The 19,779-nt window shown below is 42.3% G+C and overlaps 2 protein-coding genes across 5 annotated transcripts in view; one reads left to right on the top strand and one right to left on the bottom strand.

Annotated features, from left to right (window-relative positions):
* The window catches only part of TPMT (thiopurine S-methyltransferase), a 24,597-nt gene extending 17,401 nt beyond the window's left edge, over positions 1–7,196 (bottom strand). For both annotated transcript variants that reach the window (XM_081827621.1, XM_081827622.1), the window contains exons 1-3: positions 7,137–7,196; positions 2,236–2,419; positions 894–986 (exon numbers count right to left, since the gene is read on the bottom strand). In XM_081827621.1, coding sequence (XP_081683747.1) covers positions 894–986; positions 2,236–2,375 — 233 coding nt within the window. In that variant the 5' untranslated portion in view covers positions 2,376–2,419; positions 7,137–7,196. The remainder of the gene's footprint in view (positions 1–893; positions 987–2,235; positions 2,420–7,136) is intronic.
* Positions 7,197–7,402: 206 nt separating this feature from the next.
* Positions 7,403–19,779, top strand: part of KDM1B (lysine demethylase 1B) — a 58,855-nt gene continuing 46,478 nt past the window's right edge. For 2 of the 3 annotated variants that reach the window (XM_081827620.1, XM_081827617.1), the window contains exons 1-5: positions 7,403–7,534; positions 11,378–11,477; positions 12,940–13,067; positions 13,779–13,868; positions 14,429–14,540. In XM_081827620.1, the coding sequence (XP_081683746.1) occupies positions 11,391–11,477; positions 12,940–13,067; positions 13,779–13,868; positions 14,429–14,540 (417 nt within the window). In that variant the 5' untranslated portion in view covers positions 7,403–7,534; positions 11,378–11,390. Of the gene's footprint in view, positions 7,535–7,785; positions 7,890–11,377; positions 11,478–12,939; positions 13,068–13,778; positions 13,869–14,428; positions 14,541–19,779 lie in introns of those variants that run through there. The other variant, XM_081827619.1, reaches the window with a different exon arrangement.

The raw sequence follows: 19,779 nt of genomic DNA, 5'->3' as shown, positions 1-19,779 counted from the left end.
GTTATCTATTTACATCTGGTATCTGGGCAGACCTCAATACACAAATTAGATATATAAATGAAAAATCCTCTAATATAAAAGCTTACCTGCAATTGTAATAGCTTAGTTCTGGTATATTTGTTACAAATGACGTTAGACCCCAAATATTCGACAATCACATTTAATTGTCTGTCTTATCATTCCATTTCCTAATCTTGTCTCAAAACCTCTGCTAATGCTAGATTGTTAACACTTAACGACATGGCGATAAGAGTCTGTCCATAGAGTTAATGTTTTCCTTGCAAGTAGTTTCCAAAGCAACTCTTCTGGTTCAGCGAGTTGGTTAGGTGTAAGTCCAATGATATAGTTTAAATATTCTCAATTTTGTGGCCACACTAGAATTTGACACCAAGCTGCCGTGTCCCAAATGCTCAGCTGCAAGTTGTGCTCGTAGTGGGAGGGGAGAGCTGGGCTGAACCGTGGGCTACATACTGTCTTGCCAAAGAGTTGTAATTCATTTTGAATTTTTCTGTCCACCTCTATTAAAAATATCTAAAACTAACTAAGCCAAATTCCTAAACCACCTACGAAAATGAAACTGTGCACAAAGATGTTGCAGACATAAGAGGGAAGGTTGGTCCTCTGTACCCCCTGAGACCCCCACCATTGGTTCCAAACTCTATTTTTTTTTTCTTAGCAACTCAATACAGAAAGACTAGACCACACCAGTGGTTTGTGCTGTGTCTCACTGTTTGAGAAATTATTTCCATGAACCCACAGTAATAGTCTACTAAAAATAAAGAATCCCTGTGCATTCCTGAGAATGGAATTTTTAAACCTATATCCTATTAAATATTCACCCAACATATTTGTCATCAAGACAAAGAAGTGTGTGAATGCTTATCTGCTCTTACCATTTCATCTCAACTGCTTTTCCACAAAGAGGAAAAAATACTCTCAGTCCATTCTCGCCCTTAAGGAAAGTATCCAAATGCTTCTTTAATAGCCTGGGGAGGAAAAAATATATTTTTGTTTTCGTTAGCCCAACGCACGGAGGGAAGGACTATACTCGAATGACGCTAAGTACTCTTCATGCATTATCTCTGAATATTCCCCACAACTTTACAGAGTAGAAAACAAAACATTCGTTATTATTCTCTCTAGTTTATATATGAAGGAAGAGGGAGGTGAACTAAGTCGCTGCGTCACATAGCTAGTGAGTAGGTAATCTGACTTAACCCTGGGGCTTTCCTCATTAGTAACTTAAAGTTCTTTTTTCTTGATGCTTTGAAAATTCTTTATTAATTTCCTGAATATGTATGTATGTGTGTGTGTGCGTGCGTGTGTGTGTGTGTAAAAGAGAGAAAGAGAGATGGGGCGCCTCTGGACTCACCGAATTCTTCAACATTCGTTTTATGGGAAGCTCTCTAAACATGGACTCAGGTCTCAGACTCTGAAGCTCTGGGAAGTTTAACTCCCCCTGTAGACACATGGTTCTTCTAAGGTCACCCACATGACAAAGATAACCCATACAATGGCTCTGGGAAGATGCCCCATCTACCACTCAGTGTGGCCCAGATATACCCCTGCTGTTCCGAAGCCTACTACTACTAACACACTGCTCAACACCCTTGCTCACGTATTAACTTCTCTCAGCTTCTCTTCCTCCACCACATAGATAACACTTTACGTTTGAACACATGCTGTCGGAAAGCAAAGTCAGAACACCACCACTTTTCATGGGGCGCCTGGGTGGCTAGTCAGTTAAGCGTCTGCCTTCAGCTCAGGTCATGATCCCACGGTCCTGGGATCGAGCCCACATCGGGATCCCTGCTCAGTGGGGAGTCTGCTTCTCCCTCTCCCTCTGCCCCCCATCCCCCATTGTGTTCTCTCTCTCTTTCCGTCAAACAAAGAACACCACCACTTCTCAGTATAAAGAGATATACACATTAATGTGGGCATCTGCTGTATATATAAACATGCGTGACCAATACACAGATGCTATGGGGGCTTAAAAGAAAGATGTATTTCATAAATCTCGGATGCCTGCAACTGTAAGTCACACTATTATTTATATGCCCTGGGAAGAGGTAAGATTGCCGACTAACCCATGACGTGCCTGAGATGCTAAAACATGAAAAACTAAACACGTGCTTTGTAAAATCACTCCAATAATGTGTACCTATATTACTATTTCTATTTCCAAAGCCAGTTTCTGATAGAGCATTTCTCTATCATAAACCAAACATTTCTTACTGATGTCCTTGCTCTTGATGGAATCCAATTTTGCGGCTCACCCACTTTTCTTGCCATTCTTCCAGAGTCAATACTCGGTCTTTCTGTACCTCGGTATCGGGGTACTCTTTAACGTCAAGTAAAGTTCTTGTATCATCCATGGTTGCAGAGACACCTTTGCCTTGCAAGTGGATGACTCCAATGCCTGTGCAGAAAATATTTGCAATGTTGTCATTTAAGGGCATTGCAATTCTACTGATGAATGGAAGAAAAACTGATTATCCTTAGCAGTCTGGCTTTTAACAATATTTCAACATCCAAGGAAAAACCATCTGAAAAATTACTTCCCAGTGAGTCTGATGGTAGAGGCATACCTCATATTACATATTAGGAAGGAGCTTTAAATAAACAGAATTATGTCTTAGTGTCAGAGTCCAAAGGGCTTAAGTTTTAAAAAAAGGAGAGGACAAAAAAAAAAAGAAGAAGAAACAGGCAGGCCACACTTGATCATTTTTGTAAGCTTAGAATTTTTCCTAGCATCTCACTCTTTAGTTTTTAACATTTGATTTGAAGTTTACTTATTTTTTTATCTATTATAATGCATATGATTTAAAGAGTTTCAGAGTTATTTATTTTTAAGATTTTGTTTATTTATTTGAGAGAGAGAATGAGAGAGAGAGAGAGAGAGAGAGCACATGAGAGGGGGAGGGTCAGAGGGAGAAGCAGACTCCCCGCTGAGCAGGGAGCCCGATGCGGGACTCGATCCCAGGACTCCAGGATTATGATCTGAGCCGAAGGCAGTCACCCAACCAACTGAGCCACCCAGGCGCCCCAAGAGTTTCAGAGTTATAAAGATAGCAGTCTCTATTCCCAATGAGAAAGGCAACCATCTTGAACTCTTTTAGCTGAGTCTTGAAATCTCTGTATCTCAAAACAGCATGCTTATTTTCTATCTTCCTGGTTTTTCATTTCTAGGTAGCATGGAGAGAAGATACCCATTTTGCTCTCTTTCAACTTCCCAACACACACACACCACCTTCTCATTTTCCCCATCCTTTCAACATAGACACAGCCTATTTATTTTTAAAGTTTATTTATTTAGTTAAGTAAGCTCTCCATCCAACGTGGGGCTCAAACTCCCAACCCCGAGATCAAGAGTTGCTTGCTCCTCCAACTGAGCCAGCCAGGTGCCCCCACATAAACACAGCCTATTTTTGATTAAATATTTGGGGTACACACGATTATGACCAGGTAAATATTATTCACAGCAAAACCACATAGTATTCTATGATTACTTTTCCTTTTCTGTACAACTTTTTTATTCTGCAGTTAATAACTGCCTTGCTTTTTCATTTATAAGATTCCTATGTACTGGTCACTAATTCAACTCCAAGCTCCACCAATTATCCCAATATCCTATCAATACACTCTCAATCTCTTCAGTTATCAGATATCCTACCAATATCACCCTCTTGGAGAAGACTCTCCAGAGGCTTCTGACCTAGATGCTCTCCACTCTTATTGCATAGCTAGGATTCTGGGATCTCTCTTGATCATCATCCTGGAGAGTTCTTTATCTTTTGATGAAATCTCCTGCTTCTTTTATTCTATGCTTTCCTTTTTTTTTTTTTTTTAAGTGTCCTTATACTGGTGAAGCACAACCTCCAACAGCTTTCTGAGAAAGGGTGCATAGGAGAAAAGGTTTTTGCGACTTTGCATGTCTTCATACTATTCTCAATTCTTGATGTGTTTTTTTTTTTTTTAACGTATAATGTATTATTTGTTTCAGGGGTACAGGTCTGTGATTCAACAGTCTTGCACAATTCACAGCGCTCACCATAGCACATACCCTCCCCAATGTCTATCACCCAGCCACCCCAACCCTCCCACCCCCCCACTCCAGCAACCTTCACTTTGTTTCCTGAGAGTAAGAATTCCTCGTATCAGTGAGATCATATGATACATGTCTTTCTCTGATTGATGTGTAGTTTTGCTGGGTATAGAATTCTTGGTCAGAAACCATTTTTTCTTCAATTTTGAAAAAGTCATTCCATTGTCTTCTAGTTTCCAGAAATATTGCTTAAGTTCAAAGACATTCTGATCCTGATATTTTCCATGAGGCCAATATGCTTTTTTCTCTTGCAAAGCTTTTCTTTGCCCCTAGTTTTTCCAATTTCATAATTCTATGTCTTCTTTTGTGTCTATTTTCAACCATTTGGCTGAATTCTTTTAATCTGGAAGGTCCTATCTCTCAATGCTGGAAAAAATCTTGAATTATTCACATAACAATTTATGTCCCTCTTTTGTTTCTATTTCTTTCTGGGACCCCTTTTATTTGGCTGTAGAACCTCATGACCTAGTATTATAAATTTCTCATATTTTTTTCTATTTTCCAGCTCTTCGTCTTTTTGCTCCATTTTCTCAGTGACTGCCTTAATTTTTATCTTTCTACCTTTCTATTTAGTTTTTAAATAAAAATTTTTTCTCCTGCTATCAAGGCTTTAATTTTCAAGAGCATATTTTTTTTTGTTTCTGATGTTCTTTTTATATTATTTTGTTCTTATTTCATATACAGAATGGATATAATATTTTATCTGCATAGTCTGCTGCTTACGAGTCACTTTTTCTGTTGGTTTTTCTTCTGTCTTTCCAACTAGTGACTTTCCTCAAATGCATACAATTATTATTACCTGCTCATGTTTAAGAGTAGTACTAAAAAGCTGATTAGATGTTTAAGTATGTGGGTGGGCTCACTGACCGCAAGCTTCACTGGAAGGATGATATAAATGGATTTCATGTGGAAACCTAGATAGCATTATTTTTATTTTCTTTTGACTGGTCAGACTTTCCATAGATGGCTCTCCCAACCCCTGTTGTAAGGATCAAGTCCTTGGGGGCCATGGTCGAATACTCACATGAGAAAAGGATAGAAGTGAGAGAGGGTCCCAACATTTGGTTTGCCTGTGTTCAACTAGTCTCCATTTTCAGTATGGTACTCAAAGCCCCAACTGTGTATTTGTCTCTCCCCAGTCCAGAGAGTCCTTACCTTCTGCAGGGAATAAAGCCTCCCCCCAGACTCTGCTGGTGCCCCTAGAGACAGGCAGTTACCTTGTTGCAGGGAGTTGGGAAAGGGATCTGGGGATTTAGCCTTTTCTGAACCAAAATTTCAAGCAATGCTTCTAGTTTTAATCATACCCCTTCCACCTCCTGGAGGAACCTGGTACCACTAATTCCTGAGCATTTGGGGTTTCTATAACGCAAATAGGGTTGTTTATTGGCTTTCCCCATTGCTGGTTTAGAATTTAGCTTTCTTCAGTCTGCAAAATCCTTTACCACTTGCCCATCTGCTTTCTGGATTTCAAAATTTTATTGCATTTGTCTCCTCATCTGTTCTCCCTACCCTAGTGATTTATGCCTTTAAAAAACCCTGTTGTTGTTTTGATGGGGTTTCAGGAGGGAGTGAAAGTAGATATGTGGGTTTGATGTCCTATCTCTATTCCATAAGTTGGTATTTTCAAATAATTTTCTTGTAGTTCCTTTTTTGCATGGGAAAATGCACACAAAGGAACTGAGAAAAAAAGGACACCTAAACATAACTGCAAATCTATCTGAAGGTATGAGGAAAATGTCTGTCCTTTCAATGTGAACTCTGTAACACTAAGGACAATATAACTTGATTAATTCTAACATTCCCTTTGAATCGTGATACTAATTTAGTTTGGATTGTACTAGCATGGTATTATTGGCGGGTCTAATTTAATGATTTATCAGTGAGAACAGCAAACATCACCTACAAGCAGGTATTTCAGGAAAAGTTCCCTTTATTGCAAAATTTGGTTCCAGGGGCCTTAGGATTTAAGGAGAAGGCACACCCTACCCCCCGCCCCTTTGGAATTGGGAACATAAATTCACTTCTCAGAAAATACTTGTTAACAAATGCTTTTGCAAGGTCCTGTTGATGTCAGGAGGTGACTCAGTTTTCTGAGAGGTCAGAGGGAAGCATCTGATTATATTGGGTACAGAAAAGCAAAAGAGAGTTACAGTTTTCCCATCTACATTTTCAGTCAGAAACTGGAACCTGAGATTGTGCTTTCATAAAGCAGTTCTCTACTCAAAACAAAAGGGAAGCATAATTTCATCCTAGAGCCAGTGCAACCTGGAATTGGACAATTCTATCTCTTTCACACAAACTTGAAATGTAAGTTAACATCATGTATATAACTTAACCACTTCTTAGCTGTTCTAGTAGCATCTCAACGTGTACTTGCCCGCGTGCTTTTCGAGAGAAATAAAAAGTTTCTTTCTATAACAAGATAAAAGTGCAAATTATAAGAATCAGGAAAGGCAAAGTTCACAACTGTTCCTACCCACACACGGAAGCAGCAGATGTGCCAGTTTGGCCCCCTAAGTGCTCTTTGGATGGACTCTCAAGTCTGGCTTCCTCTGTCACCTTTCCAAAAAAACAAGTTTCTGCTTTAGATTTATTTTTAAACGTTAAATTGAATAACTTCTCTAAAGTGCGCAGATTTTGAGTATGGCTCAGTGAATTTTTAGATATGCATACACGTGTGTAACAACCTTGGAGCAAGACAAAATATTTACAGCACCCCAGTTCCCAATCCCCCGCCCCCACCCTCGCCCCCAGAGCATCACTCACTATTTAGCAAGTACTTCTCTTTTCTTAAAAACCGCTAATACAGAGCGATGCTTTGGGGGCGCTTTAAATCATGAACTCAGGTCATGCATTGCCCGACCTCGTTATTCCCAGGCCCCATTCTGCTTCCTGAACCCCATTTCGGGGCGCGGATTGCTGGGCTGTCCACGCTGGTCAGGATGCCCCAGTCCAGAATCCCGATCACAGGCTCGCACCTAGCAAGCCGTGCCAACTCTCCCGCACCCTCTCTGCGCCCAGGGAAGCCTACCTCGCGCGCGTCCGGCTGCCAGCAGCTGGTTCCGGCGCCGCCGCCCGCCCCAAGGGCCCTGGCCCGCGCGCCCCGCCCCAGGCCCGCCCCCTCCCGCCCCCCGCGCGCAGATCCCGCCCCCCGCCCCAGGCGCCCCGGCTTGCGCAGCGGCGGAAATGGCCAGGGCGGGGCGAGCGCCGCGGCGAAGGCGAAGGCGGGGACCCTACTCCTCCCTGGTCCCGCCGGCTCCTCCCACCCCGGGTCACGCCGTGACAGGGGCGGAAGCGGCGGCGGCGGCGGCGGCCGAGCTGGGGCTGCGGCTCGCGGCGCGGATCCTGCTGTCCTGTGCGCGCGGCGCGCGGCTCCGGAGAGGCGCCGGCAGCCCCGGGCGGCGCGCAGCGTCTCGCCCGCGCTCCGAGGTGCGGGGCACGCGGCTCCGGGGGCGGGCGCGGGGGCGGCGGCGGATTTCGGGTGACAGCTCCGCACAAAGCGGCTTGGCTGGGGTGCAGGCTGCCCTTCTCCCCCTGTGCAGCGCCCCTCGCCCGGGTGGGAGGTGGACCGGTGCACCCGGGGCTGCCTCCGCCCTCCCCGGATTGGAAAGGGGGTGCGGGGTCCGAGGGAAGGGGGGGATTCCCGGGCTGGCTTGTAGCAGCGACGGGCTTCCCCGATTCGTCGCGGGGTTGAGGGTCTCTCCTAACCGCCCCCCCTCCAATGCTTCCTTTCTGTGCAGCGGTGCCTTCTCCCCCCGACTCCTTTCACCTCTCCGGCGCAAAGGTGAGCCCCGGAGGCTGTTGCTTCTCCGACTTGGGAGAAGAGACGAGAAAGCTTTTCAGAGAGCGAGGCGGCTGCAGCTGGCGCTGGGAACGTGGGGGCTCCCTCCTGGGGACTGTCAGAGCCCTGTCAGCTGGGGAGTGTCTGCGGCCCGCGGAGAGCCCCCAGTCCGGGGGTAGGAACTCCCTGGCGGGTTCTTGCCAGCCGAGGAGCCCGCCCAGCCTTGCAGGTGTTGTAGTAATAGCCGGGCGCAGCCACCACGCGTTCAGCCCCGAGCGGCTTTGCCAGGTTGCTGGGGTAGCTCCTCGGGGCCTGAGCGCCCGGAGGGGGCGGCCCGGTTACCGGAGCTGGTAGTCAACAGCCCGGCCGCTAGCAGGTGAAAGAGGAAGGAAGGGAGGCAGGCCCAGCTGTAGAAAGTTAAGGTTCCGTAACGTGGGATCGAGCCAGATGGAGGCCCAGCGTTCCCTGGGGTGGGGTGCGGGAGTCCCCAGACCACTCCATTCGGGGAGCGCGTCACTGCAGGCATGCACACCACACGACGGTCAATTTTTTTTTTTTTTTTTTAACCTTTTGTAGTGGAAGAAGGGGACGGGAGGGAAGGTTTCTTCAGGACGTATAGGAGAAAATGGCCATCAAGAATTAAATTGTCTTTCGGGCAGAGAAAGTAGCCAATAAAGCGTTGAGGCAGTTGAACGGGATCCGTATTTCGGAAAATTTCATGAGCGTGGGTGCAATAAGGTACTAGTCCTGCCGTATTTTCAGCGGCCCTGAGGGAAATTCTTGTTTCTGTTGTCTCTGAAGAAGTTTCTGGTAGTTTGTCTTATTTTTAGAAATTATGCTGATGCTGCTACACATTTTTATTCCAACCTGAAGTCTTTTTGGATTCGTATTTTTGTGAATTTTGCATTTTTTAAAAAAATTATTCAATAGGCTACTTCAGAAAAAACCTTGGGAATTATTAAAATAGAAATCGAGACATTGATTTACCTCCCCCCAAAACCTCACTTTTTTCTTCTAAAGATTTTATTTATTTAACAGAGAGAGAGAGACACAGTGAGAGAGGGAACACAAGCAGGGGGAGTGGGAGAGAGATAAGCAGCCTTCCCACCGAGCAGGGAGCCTGATGCGGGGCTCAATCCCAGGACCCTGGGACCATGACCTGAGCCGAAGGCAGACGCTTAACGGCTGAGCCACCCAGGCACCCCTCTTTTTGTCACTTTAAAAGAAAACCAAAGCTATACATTTAAAATTAGGAAGAAATATGCTTATATAATTATATTGAACATGAAACAGATTGGTTATATTTAGTTGGGTGTGTTTATCAATTTGAAAAACCAGGAGAGACCACGTTCAGTATACTAATTGTTAGCACTTGTGATCAGTATTTCTAAGATTATACTGAAAAGTACAAAAGCTGTTGTCCTTCCAACTTAAAAATTTTTCCCTTCATCTTAAGCCCCAGAACCCCAGCAACAGTGAAAACACAGAAATTATAGTGTCAGAAAAGGATGAGGGAATATCACCGTTAATTATATACTTAAAGGTGGAAGTGTACGAACACTAAAAAAAGTCTTGTATTTTTCCTAGAGAACACAGATTTAACAGTGGCTTTTATAGTCACTTTTCCTTTCCTCTTAACCATTTCTTGAATTATATAATTCTTCATTGCAATTAAATATATATTTTCCAGTACACAGTTGGATTAAAATGTTTGTTGAAATTTCCAGAAACTATACTTTCTTTTGAGTTGCCAGTATTCCTGGGTGACAGGACCAAATGTTGCATGAAACGAGGCTGATTATATTTATGCTCCTAAACCCCACATTAGACTCAAATATTTTTGCTGCAATCCTTACACATAGTATACATTCACATATACTATATGTATGTTTATATGTGCTTTGTGGCTCATTTTATGAATAATGTAGAACATATGTATTATATAAAGAGATTTGTTAGATTGGACAGCCTTTTGAAAATATAAATGTGATCCAGAAAGCCTTTGGGTGTAAGAATTATAGGTACACAGTAGTTCTGTTTACATTAGTACTAGTGCTTTATCCAGCAGTAGAATGAGCAGTATAGAACCAAAAGGCAACTTATTTAATGCTTAACTGTAATGTATTTCAGAATTTGTATAGGGTTTGTGCGTTCATAACTAACATAATGGTTTTGAGAATGTGAAGACTGAGTTAGAGGAAGGCTCTCTACCTTACCACCGATGTCAGGATTTCTCGAAGTCTGTGTAGGTGGCGAATGAAGTTTTTGCATGTGATGTTAATAATCCATGAAAAATGCTCTTATGAATGTTAGTACAACTCATGGATAGGAAACAGTAAGATTACAAAGCCCTCAAAGCTTTTCTCCAAGATGAAGATTATATTTGTGGAATTTGTATCTTATAACACTTTTCCACTTTCAAATTCCTTACCCATAGGTATGTCCTATTTTCATGTTATTGTGTGTGTGTGTGTGTGTGTGTAGTAAATACATGGATCAGGGAAGGAATTGTGATGATTGTAAAATCTGTTATTGCATACTTATGGTAAGCATTTTTATTTTTGAGTTAATTGAAAAATACTAATTCGATAACTCTTAATCTTTCATGGTTACTATGCATTATTATTATTATTATTTTTTAAGATTTTATTTATTTGCGAGAGAGAGAATGAGAGACAGAGAGCATGAGAGGGAGAAGGGTCAGAGGGAGAAGCAGACTCTCCACTGAGCAGGGAGCCCGATGCGGGACTTGATCCCGGGACTCCAGGATCATGACCTGAGCCGAAGGCAGTCGCTTAACCGACTGAGCCACCCAGGCGCCCCGGTTACTATGCATTATTTTTCTTATGTACTTTGGTTCTTGATGCTTATTTAACTGTGCTGTTATTAGGCCAGTTTGAAAGCTGATAAATTTTTCTAGTAGAAGATACCAGTGACTGTCTAACTCAGTCCTAAATCCAGTAGTGACTGGATAGTGTGCCTGAGATTTTACTGAGAGGGAGCAAATGAGTTTTCTTTGTAGAGTATAATAAGATTGAAATTCAGGAGCTACTGAGAAGGCAGTAAGATGAAGAGGGACAGACAGACAGAAACCAGGTGTTTTTACTCATTGAATTTTACGAACAGCAGTATAATTGGTTTATTGGTCATCTGTGTGGTGTTTCTTATTTTTATATTTTTATATGTATATACTACTAATGGACAGCATTTATTAAATACTTATAGTTTGCCAGGTCTGGTGCTTTAAATAGATTATCTTACTCCTCACACCACTACGATGGTACACACTTGCTGTGCTCATTTTATACACGGGAACACTGAAGCTTCGTCTTAGATTAAGTAACTTGAAAGTAAGGGCTTCACACTAGGGCAGTCTAACTGCAGAGCATATGCTCTTACCTAGTAAACTACATAATAACTTTGCTCCAGAGTGTTGAAAGTATTACTGTTTACTTATTAAATTAAAAAAAAAAAATTTTTTTTTTTTTAAGACTTTCTGAAACAATGGCAACACCACGGAGGAGGACAAAGAAAAAAGCATCTTTTGATCATTCTCCGGATAGCCTGCCTTTGAGGAGCTCCGGTAGGCAGGTATTAATTCGTTTGTTCGTTAATGCACCTGTTGGGTTTTGTTTGTTTTTAGAGAAAGAGTGCGAGCAGGGGTGGGTGGGGGGAGGCAGAGGGAGAGGAGAAGGAGAGAGAGAATCCTAAGCAGGCTCCACGCCCTAGCACAGAGCCCCTACACAGGGCTTGATCTCACAACCCTGAGATCATGATCTGAGCCAAGTTCATGACCTGAGCTGAAATCAAGAGTTGGACGCTTCACCGACTGAGCCACCCAGGTGCCCCAAGTTTTTTTATTTTTAAGTCATCTCTACACCCAACGTGGGGCTTGAACTCCCAACCCTGAGATCAAGAGTTGCATGTTCCACTGACTGAGCCAGCCTGGTGCCCCACAACGTTAGTATGATTGGGGCTGAAGTATTAGAGATGAAAAGGTACAATTCCAGTCCTCAAGGAACTTGTAGCCTAGCGGAGAAATTCCCCTTGGAACAATCACAGCACAGTGAGATAAAGTGATAGAATGTGGAAAAAAGTACATCTGGCAGAGGGAACTGCAAAGACAGGGGCATAGAGTGTGAATCAGCATGAACTGTTCAGAGAACCACAGCTGTGTGGTTGCTCCCAGGATGTGAGCTGAGGCCAGATTGTGCTTGGCTTGGCGTCATTCATAGGAATGTGGACTTCAGTTTGTAGCTGGTTGGCTGCTCTTGGCAGGTTACTTGCTGCCATCTCTTTTCTAGGGCTTTTTTTTTTTTTTTAAGAAAAATATTGAACGATGTAACTCTTTTTCTAAAATTATTCAGCTTTTGGGGGCACCTGGATGGCTTAGTCGGAAGAGTGTGCCACTCCTGACCTTGGGGTGGTGAGCAGCCCCATGTTGGGTGTAGAGATGACTTAAATACAAAAACTTAAAAAAAATAATAAAATTATTCAATTTTTTAAAATCTGCAGTACTGAGAGGGATATGACTGTTCTAATTAAAGGGAAGAAAATTGGAGGGCGGCTCGGTGACTCAGTGGGTTAAGCATCTGCCTTCGCTCAGGTCATGATCCCAGGGTCCTGGGACTGAGTCCCTTGTCGGGCTCCCTGCTCAGTGGGGAGCCTGCTTCTCCCTCTCCACTCCCCCCACTCCCCGGGCTCATGCTCTCTCTCACTCTCTCTCTCTCTATCAAATAAAAAAAAAACAACTTTATTTCAGAGTGACTTTTGTTTTGACTGGTACAGCTTTTTCCTAAGAAAGGCTCACGTGCATTTTGGCTCTGTCCTCAGAGACCTGTCATTCGCATGTGGCTTCTGTATTTCCAGCAAGTCAGTGAATTATTTGCACACTGCAGGCTCAAGGGACTTGCTGTATCATCAGCCCCTCACCTACTGGCAGGGTGTTGTTGAGCTTCACAACATGGAAGTTGTTTCAGTCACGAACCTTCTACTTCCTTCACCCGGGGCCCTTCTGGGGGAAATCGTGTAACCTCAGCTGGTTCTTCCTCAGGCGAAGAAAAAAGCAACAGAGACGACAGACGAGGACGAAGACGGTGGGTCAGAGAAGAAATACAGGCGATGTGAGAAGTCTGGCTGCACAGTAGCGTGTCCTGTGTGCTTTGCAAGCGCTTCTGAAAGGTCTGTGAAGCAGGCGGTTGGCCTCCCCTCCCTGCCCGGGAGAGCATTCTTGGTGGGAGCATCACCCTCCCAAGATAGTCTTCCTAAAGAGAGAGATACTGTAAGTCATCTGACCTTTTACTTCCCGAGAAAAATCTTCAGTTAAGGCTTCTGAGTCAATAAAACCTGGAAAACAAATCCCATTTTTGTTTTTTAACCACAAAGAGGTGGTGGTGGTAATGTTCACTGTGGCACCATAGGTCATTCTTTGGCTACGTTATTGGCTCTTTGACAGGTTCTGTTCTCCGGGGAGCCTGCTTGGTGGTCAAATTGCAGCTGGCTATTCAGTGTTGGGCCATATGTTGCTGCTAGAGACTGCCCAGGTCTCCTCCATACACAAGCTGCTTGCAGCAAGCACAGCGACATTCCTTGTTTCGTGTCCTAAAACTCATTGCTCCGGGGAGTCCTGGGAGAAAACTTCTAAGCCCCAGGCCCTTGTGTGCAGCCAGCTGGGTTAGGTACCACGGGTCTTTAAGTCCCTGTGTCTTCACCAAGTTTTATTATGTATCAGACATCCTTTTAAGTTTCCCTGGTCATCAGTTCTCGGTGGTTAGGATTCTAAGTGGAGATGGTACAAAATGGGCTCATAGGATGTGTTCAAGACCTGTTTTTAAAAAAGCGAGAAGAAATGCTTATTCATTACCAAAGCTACACTTTTTTTGCTATTTTCAGATGTGCCAAAAACGGCTACACATCCCGATGGTATCACCTCTCCTGTGGGGAGCATTTCTGTAATGAATGCTTTGACCATTACTACAGAAGGTTTGTTCACTAATTGTTGGAGCTTGCAGAGGGGATGGTGGGGCGGGGGGCGGCTGCAGAAGGGGTCAGACAGTTAAGATGGAGCCCCCGGGCTTACTGAATTATTCCACCCTTTCAGCCACGCCTGAGCTGACTACAGCTGTGCCAGAACTGTGGTCCAGTGGCTGGGTGTGTGCCTGCTGTGTGTGTGCACGCTCAGGGCTCAGAAAATACCTGTTACGAGACAGTTGTTCTTTCTAGTCTGCAAGTTCTGAAAAATCTAGGCCCTGCTTTGCTGTTCTGTGACTGTGCATGGGGCAGTGATGCAGAGATTTGGGGGAGGATGCTGACAACTCTGGGGTGCTGGACAGACGGGAAGCCATCCCATCTTAATAGTTTTCCATACTAAACTGGAAGGAATGCACCCCTCCCAACCACTTGTTTGATGGGTGCGGAGATAACTTTCCCTGTCCTTATAATATGGCCGGTTAAGTCCTTGACGAAAGGCTTACTGACCTGCCACCTGTTTGGAAAACCTAGTGAACTTCTGGCTTGATATATTTATTTTTATTCTTTTTCAGCCATAAGGACGGATATGACAAATACACTACCTGGAAAAAAATATGGACTAGCAATGGAAAAACCGAACCTAGTCCCAAAGCTTTCATGGCAGACCAGCAGCTCCCCTACTGGGTAAAAAGTGTAATGCTGTATTGTCCTAGGAAACATTTGAGGAGCAAAAGGCAGGAATGAATGAAAATACTGATTTTTTAGGAAATCTTTATGTTATTACACTTACTCTTCTTTCTAGGTCTGTTAAAACACATCACTTTTTAAATTTCTGTTGAAAACCTTGATAATTCACATAGTACAAAGAAGCATACAGATCTTAGGTCGAAAATCATACTTTGCATATAATTTTTTGTAGCTTTTAGTTTATCAATTTAATTTTACTTTCCCATGTAGCCGTTCTTTGAAAATATATTTTAGTGATTGTATATATTAGATAAATATACCATCATTTAATAAATGATTTACTAATTTTAAAAATACTATAGGTAATTTTGAGCTTCTCTTGCACACTTCAATTTTTTTTTATCGAAGCAAGGTTCACATAAAATTAACTATTTTATTTTTTTTAAGTTTTATTATTTTAAGTACTCTCTACACACAACGTGGGGCTTGAACTCATGACCCCAAGATCAAGAGTCGCATGCTCTTCCCCTGAGCTAGTCAGGTGCCCCCACATTAACTATTTTAAAGTGCACGATTTAGTGGCATTTAATACATTGATAATATTGTGCAACCAAATGCTAATTCCAAGGCATTTTCATCATTCACAGAGGAAACCTGTGCCCATCGAATAGTCACTTTCCAATCCCCCTCCCCCAGCCCCTGGCAACCACTGATCTTTGTCTTTGTGAGATACCTATTTTGGATGTTTTATATAAAGGAATCATGCAGTATGTGACCTTTCATCACTGGCTTCTTTCAAGTAGCATCATGTTTTTGAGGTTCGTCTGTGTTGTAATTCATTCCTTTTCATGGATAATATTTCACTGTATGGATTGGTCAGATTTTATTTATCCATTCATCAGTCATCTGTTGGTGGACATTTGGGTTGTTTTCACTTTTTAGTTATTGCATATAGTTGCTGGTATGGACATCTGTACATGAAGATTTGAATACCTGTTTTCAGTTCTGTTTGGCATATACCTAGCAATAAAATTACTGGGTTGTAATGGTAACTATTTAATCCTTTGAGGGACAACCAGACTCTCTTCCACAGCACACTGCTGCGTGGTCTTCATTCCCAGCAGCACTGAGTGGGATTCAGATTTTGCCACATCCTCATCAACTCTTGTTTTCCATTATTTTGATTCTAGCTATCGCAGTAGGCATGAATGAGAGATACCCCTCGTGGGAGTATCTCATTGTGGTTTTGATTTGCATTTTCGTAATGATTAATGCATTTTTGGGGATGCTTATTGACCATTTGTTTATCTTCTTTGGAGAAATATCCGTGCAAGTCTTTTGCCCATTTTTTATTTTTTTAAAGATTTTATTTATTTATTTGAGACAGAGAGAATGAGAGAGAGAGAGCACATGAGAGGGGGGAGGGTCAGAGGGAGAAGCAGGCTCCCTGCCGAGCAGGGAGCCCGATGCGGGACTCGATCCAGGGACTCCAGGATCATGACCTGAGCCGAAAGCAGTCGCTTAACCAACTGAGCCACCCAGGCGCCCTCTTTTGCCCATTTTTTAAAAATCATTGATTGTATTCCCTATGCTGTACATTTCATTTCTGTGACTTAATTTATAACTGGAAGTTTGTAGCTCTTAGTTGCTTTCACCTGTTCCATCCCTCTACCCACCTCGCCTCTGCAACCACCAGTTCTCTGTATTTAAGAGTCTCTTTGTTTTCCTCTTCGTTCATTTTTTAGTTTCCACATATAAGAAAAATCACATGGTATTTACCTTTCTCTGATTAGTTTCACTTAATGCAATGTTCTCTAAGTTCATCCATGTTGTTACAAATAGCAAAATCTCATTCTTTCTATGTTTGTGTTATAGTCCATTGTGTGTGTGGGTGTGTGTGTATCTCACTTCTTTCTTATTCATTCATCTATCGATGGACACTTGGGCTGCTTTCATATCTTGGCTTTTTTAAACAGTGCTACAGTAAACAGGGTGCATATGTCTTTTCAAATTAGTGTTTTTGTTTTCTTTGGGTAGATACCCAGGAGCGGAGTTACTGGATCATATGGTAATTCTGTTTATTTTTTGAGGAAACTCCATATGTTTCCCACAGTGGTTGCAACAATTTATATTCTTACCAACAATGCACAAGTGTTCCTTTTCCTTCACATTCTCACCAACACTTATTATTTCTTGTTTTTTTTAACACTAGCCATTCTGACAGGTGTAAGGTGGTATCGTTGTGGTTTTGATTTGCATTTTCCTGATGATGAGTGATGTTGAGCATCTTTTCATGTGTCTGTTGGCCATCTCTAGGTCTTCTTTGGAAAAATGTCTATTCAGGCCCTCTGCCCATTTTTTAATTGGATTATTTGTTTTCTTGGTGTTGAATTGTAGAAGTTCCTTATATAGTTTGGATATTAACTATTGGATATGTCATTTACAAATATCTTCTGTTCACTGGGTTGCCTTTGGGTTTTGTTGATGGTTTCTTCACTGTGCAAAAGCTTTTTATTTTGATGTAGTCCCAACTGTTTATTTTTGCTTTTGTCTCCCTTGCCTCAGAAGACATACCCATAAATCTGTTGCTAAGGCCAGTGTCCAGGAACTTACTGCCCATGGTTCCTTTTGGAAGTTTTACAGTTTCAGGTCTCACATTTAGATCTTTCATCCATTTTGAGTTTATTTTTGTGTATGGTGAGAGAAAGTGGTCCAGTTTCATTCTTTTGTATGTAGCTGTCCAGTTTTCTCAGCACTGTTTGTCGAAGAGACTGTCTTTCCCCCATTGTATATTCTTGCCTCCCCACTGTAGATTAATTGATCATATAGACATGGGTTTATTTCTGGGGTCTCTCCTGTTCCATTGACCTGTGTGTTTTGGGGCCAGTACCATAGTGTTTTGATTACCACAGCTTTGTTGTATATCTTGACATCTGGGATTGTGATCGCTTCAGTTTTGTTCTTTCTCAAGACTGCTTTGGCCATTCTTGACATCTGGGATTGTGATAGCTTTAGTTTTGTTCTTTCTCAAGACTGCTTTGGCTATTCAAGGTCTTTTGTAGTTCCATACAAATTTCAGGATTATTTTAGTTCTATGAAAAATGCTGTTGGTATTTTGATAGGAATTGCATTAAATCTGTAGATTGCTTTGGGTAGTATGGACATTTTAACAATATTTCAATCCGTGAGTATGATAAATCATTCCATTTGTATCATCACATTTTTTCATTAACATCTTACAGTTTTCAGAGTACAGGTCTTTCACTTCCTTGGTTAAGTTTATTCCTAGGTATTTTTATTCTTTTTGGTGCAATTGTAAATGCGATTGTTTTCTTAATTTTTTTTTCTGCTACTTCCATTATTAGTGTGTAGAAACACAACTGATTTCTCTATATTAATGTTATATTCTGCAACTTTTCTGAATTCATTTATTCTAATAGTTTTTTGGTGGAGTCTTTAAGAGTTTTCTATATATAATATGTCATCTGCCAGTAGTGACGGTTTTACTTCTTTTGTACCAATTTGGATGCTTTTTATTTCTTTATGCAGCAATCAGACAAGAAAAATAAATAAAAGGCATCTTTTTTAAACAACCCATTTTTAAATTTTAAGCAAATACTTTCTCCTACGGGTTGCCTTTTCACTTCTTGATAGTATCTTTTGATGTGCAAAGTTTCTTATTTTGAAGTTCAGTTTATCCATTTTTTTTTCTTTTGCTGCTTGTGCTTTGGTGTCCTATCCAAGAATCTATTGCCAAATCTGAGATTGACTCCTATGTTTTTTTCTAAGAGTTTTATCACTTCAGCTCTTTATTTAGATGTTTGATCCATTTTGAGTTTTTTTTTTTTTTTAAGATTTAGAGAGAGAGTGTGCATGAGCGGGAGCAGAGGGAGAAGGAGAGAGAGTCTCAAGCAGACTCCCCACTGATTGCAGAGCCCACCACGAGTTCAGTCTCACGACCCATGAGATCATGACCTGAGCTGAAACCAAGAGTCAGACGCTTAACTGACTGAGCCACCCAGATGCCCCCATTTTGAGTTAATTTTTGTGTGTGAAGTAGTCATCCAACTTAATTCTTTCCATATGGATATCTGTACGCTTTAAAGATTTTTATTTTTTTATTTTTTATTTATTTGATAGAGAGAGACACAGTGAGAGAAGGAACACAAGCAAGGGGAGAGGGAGAGGGAGAAGCAGGCTTCCCGCAGAGCAGGGAGCCCGATGCGGGGCTCGATCCCAGGACCCTGGGATCATGACCTGAGCTGAAGGCAGACGCTTAACTGACTGAGCCACCCAGGTGCCCCAATATCTGCACACTTTAAAAAAAATAAACCTTATATTTTGGAATAATCTTAAATTTACAGAAAAGTTATGAGGATAGTAACAGAGAATTCCCATATATCCTTCATCCAGTTCCTCCTAACGTTATCATCCACCAACCATAATGTAAAGCTCAGAAATTAACATCGGTACAGTACTAATAACTACATTACAGACTTTATTTGGATTTCATCAGGTTTTTCTCCAGTGTCCTTAACGGTTCCGGGATCTAGCTCAGGATCCCACACTGCACTTAATGTGCATACTTTTTGACTAAATTTAACTCTGATCATTTCCTTAGGTTAGAGCTGGAAAGCCTTTCTGACAACAGTGCTTGGATCCCCTTTGCCCTTTCCTGGTGCCAAAGCCAGTATTGAATCAGAAGTCATTATCCCCGTGAGGGAAAAGTGGATTGTATGGGTGGTGGTGATGCAAGGGGGAGGAAAAAGTACTCACGAAAAGGTTGGTCAGGGGGCGCCTGGGTGGCTCAGTCGTTGGGCGTCTGCCTTCGGCTCAGGTCATGATCTCAGGTCCTGGGATCGAGCCCCGCATCGGGCTCCCTGCTCGGTGGGAAGCCTGCTTCTCCCTCTCCCACTCCCCCTGCTTGTGTTCCCCTCTCGCTGTGTATCTCTCTGTCAAATAAATAAAATCTTAAAAAAAAAAAAGAAGAAAATCTCACACCAGTTAGGATGGCTACTATCAGAAAAGCCAGAAAATGACAAATATTGGCAAGGATGTAGAGAAACTGGAACCCTTGTGCATTTTGGGTGACAAATATAAAAAACAACCAGTATGGTGGTTTCTAAAATAATGAAGAGTGGGATTTCCATAGGACCCAGTAATGCCTCTTCTGGGCATATATCCAGAAGAATTGAAACCAGGATCTCAAAGAGAGATTTGCACTGCCATGTTCATA

The sequence above is a fragment of the Leptonychotes weddellii genome, chromosome 8 (assembly GCF_054177405.1).
Source record: "Leptonychotes weddellii isolate Sample4059 chromosome 8, ASM5417740v2, whole genome shotgun sequence".
Classification (NCBI taxonomy): Eukaryota; Metazoa; Chordata; class Mammalia; order Carnivora; family Phocidae; genus Leptonychotes; species Leptonychotes weddellii.
This window is presented reverse-complemented; position numbering and strand designations above follow the sequence as displayed.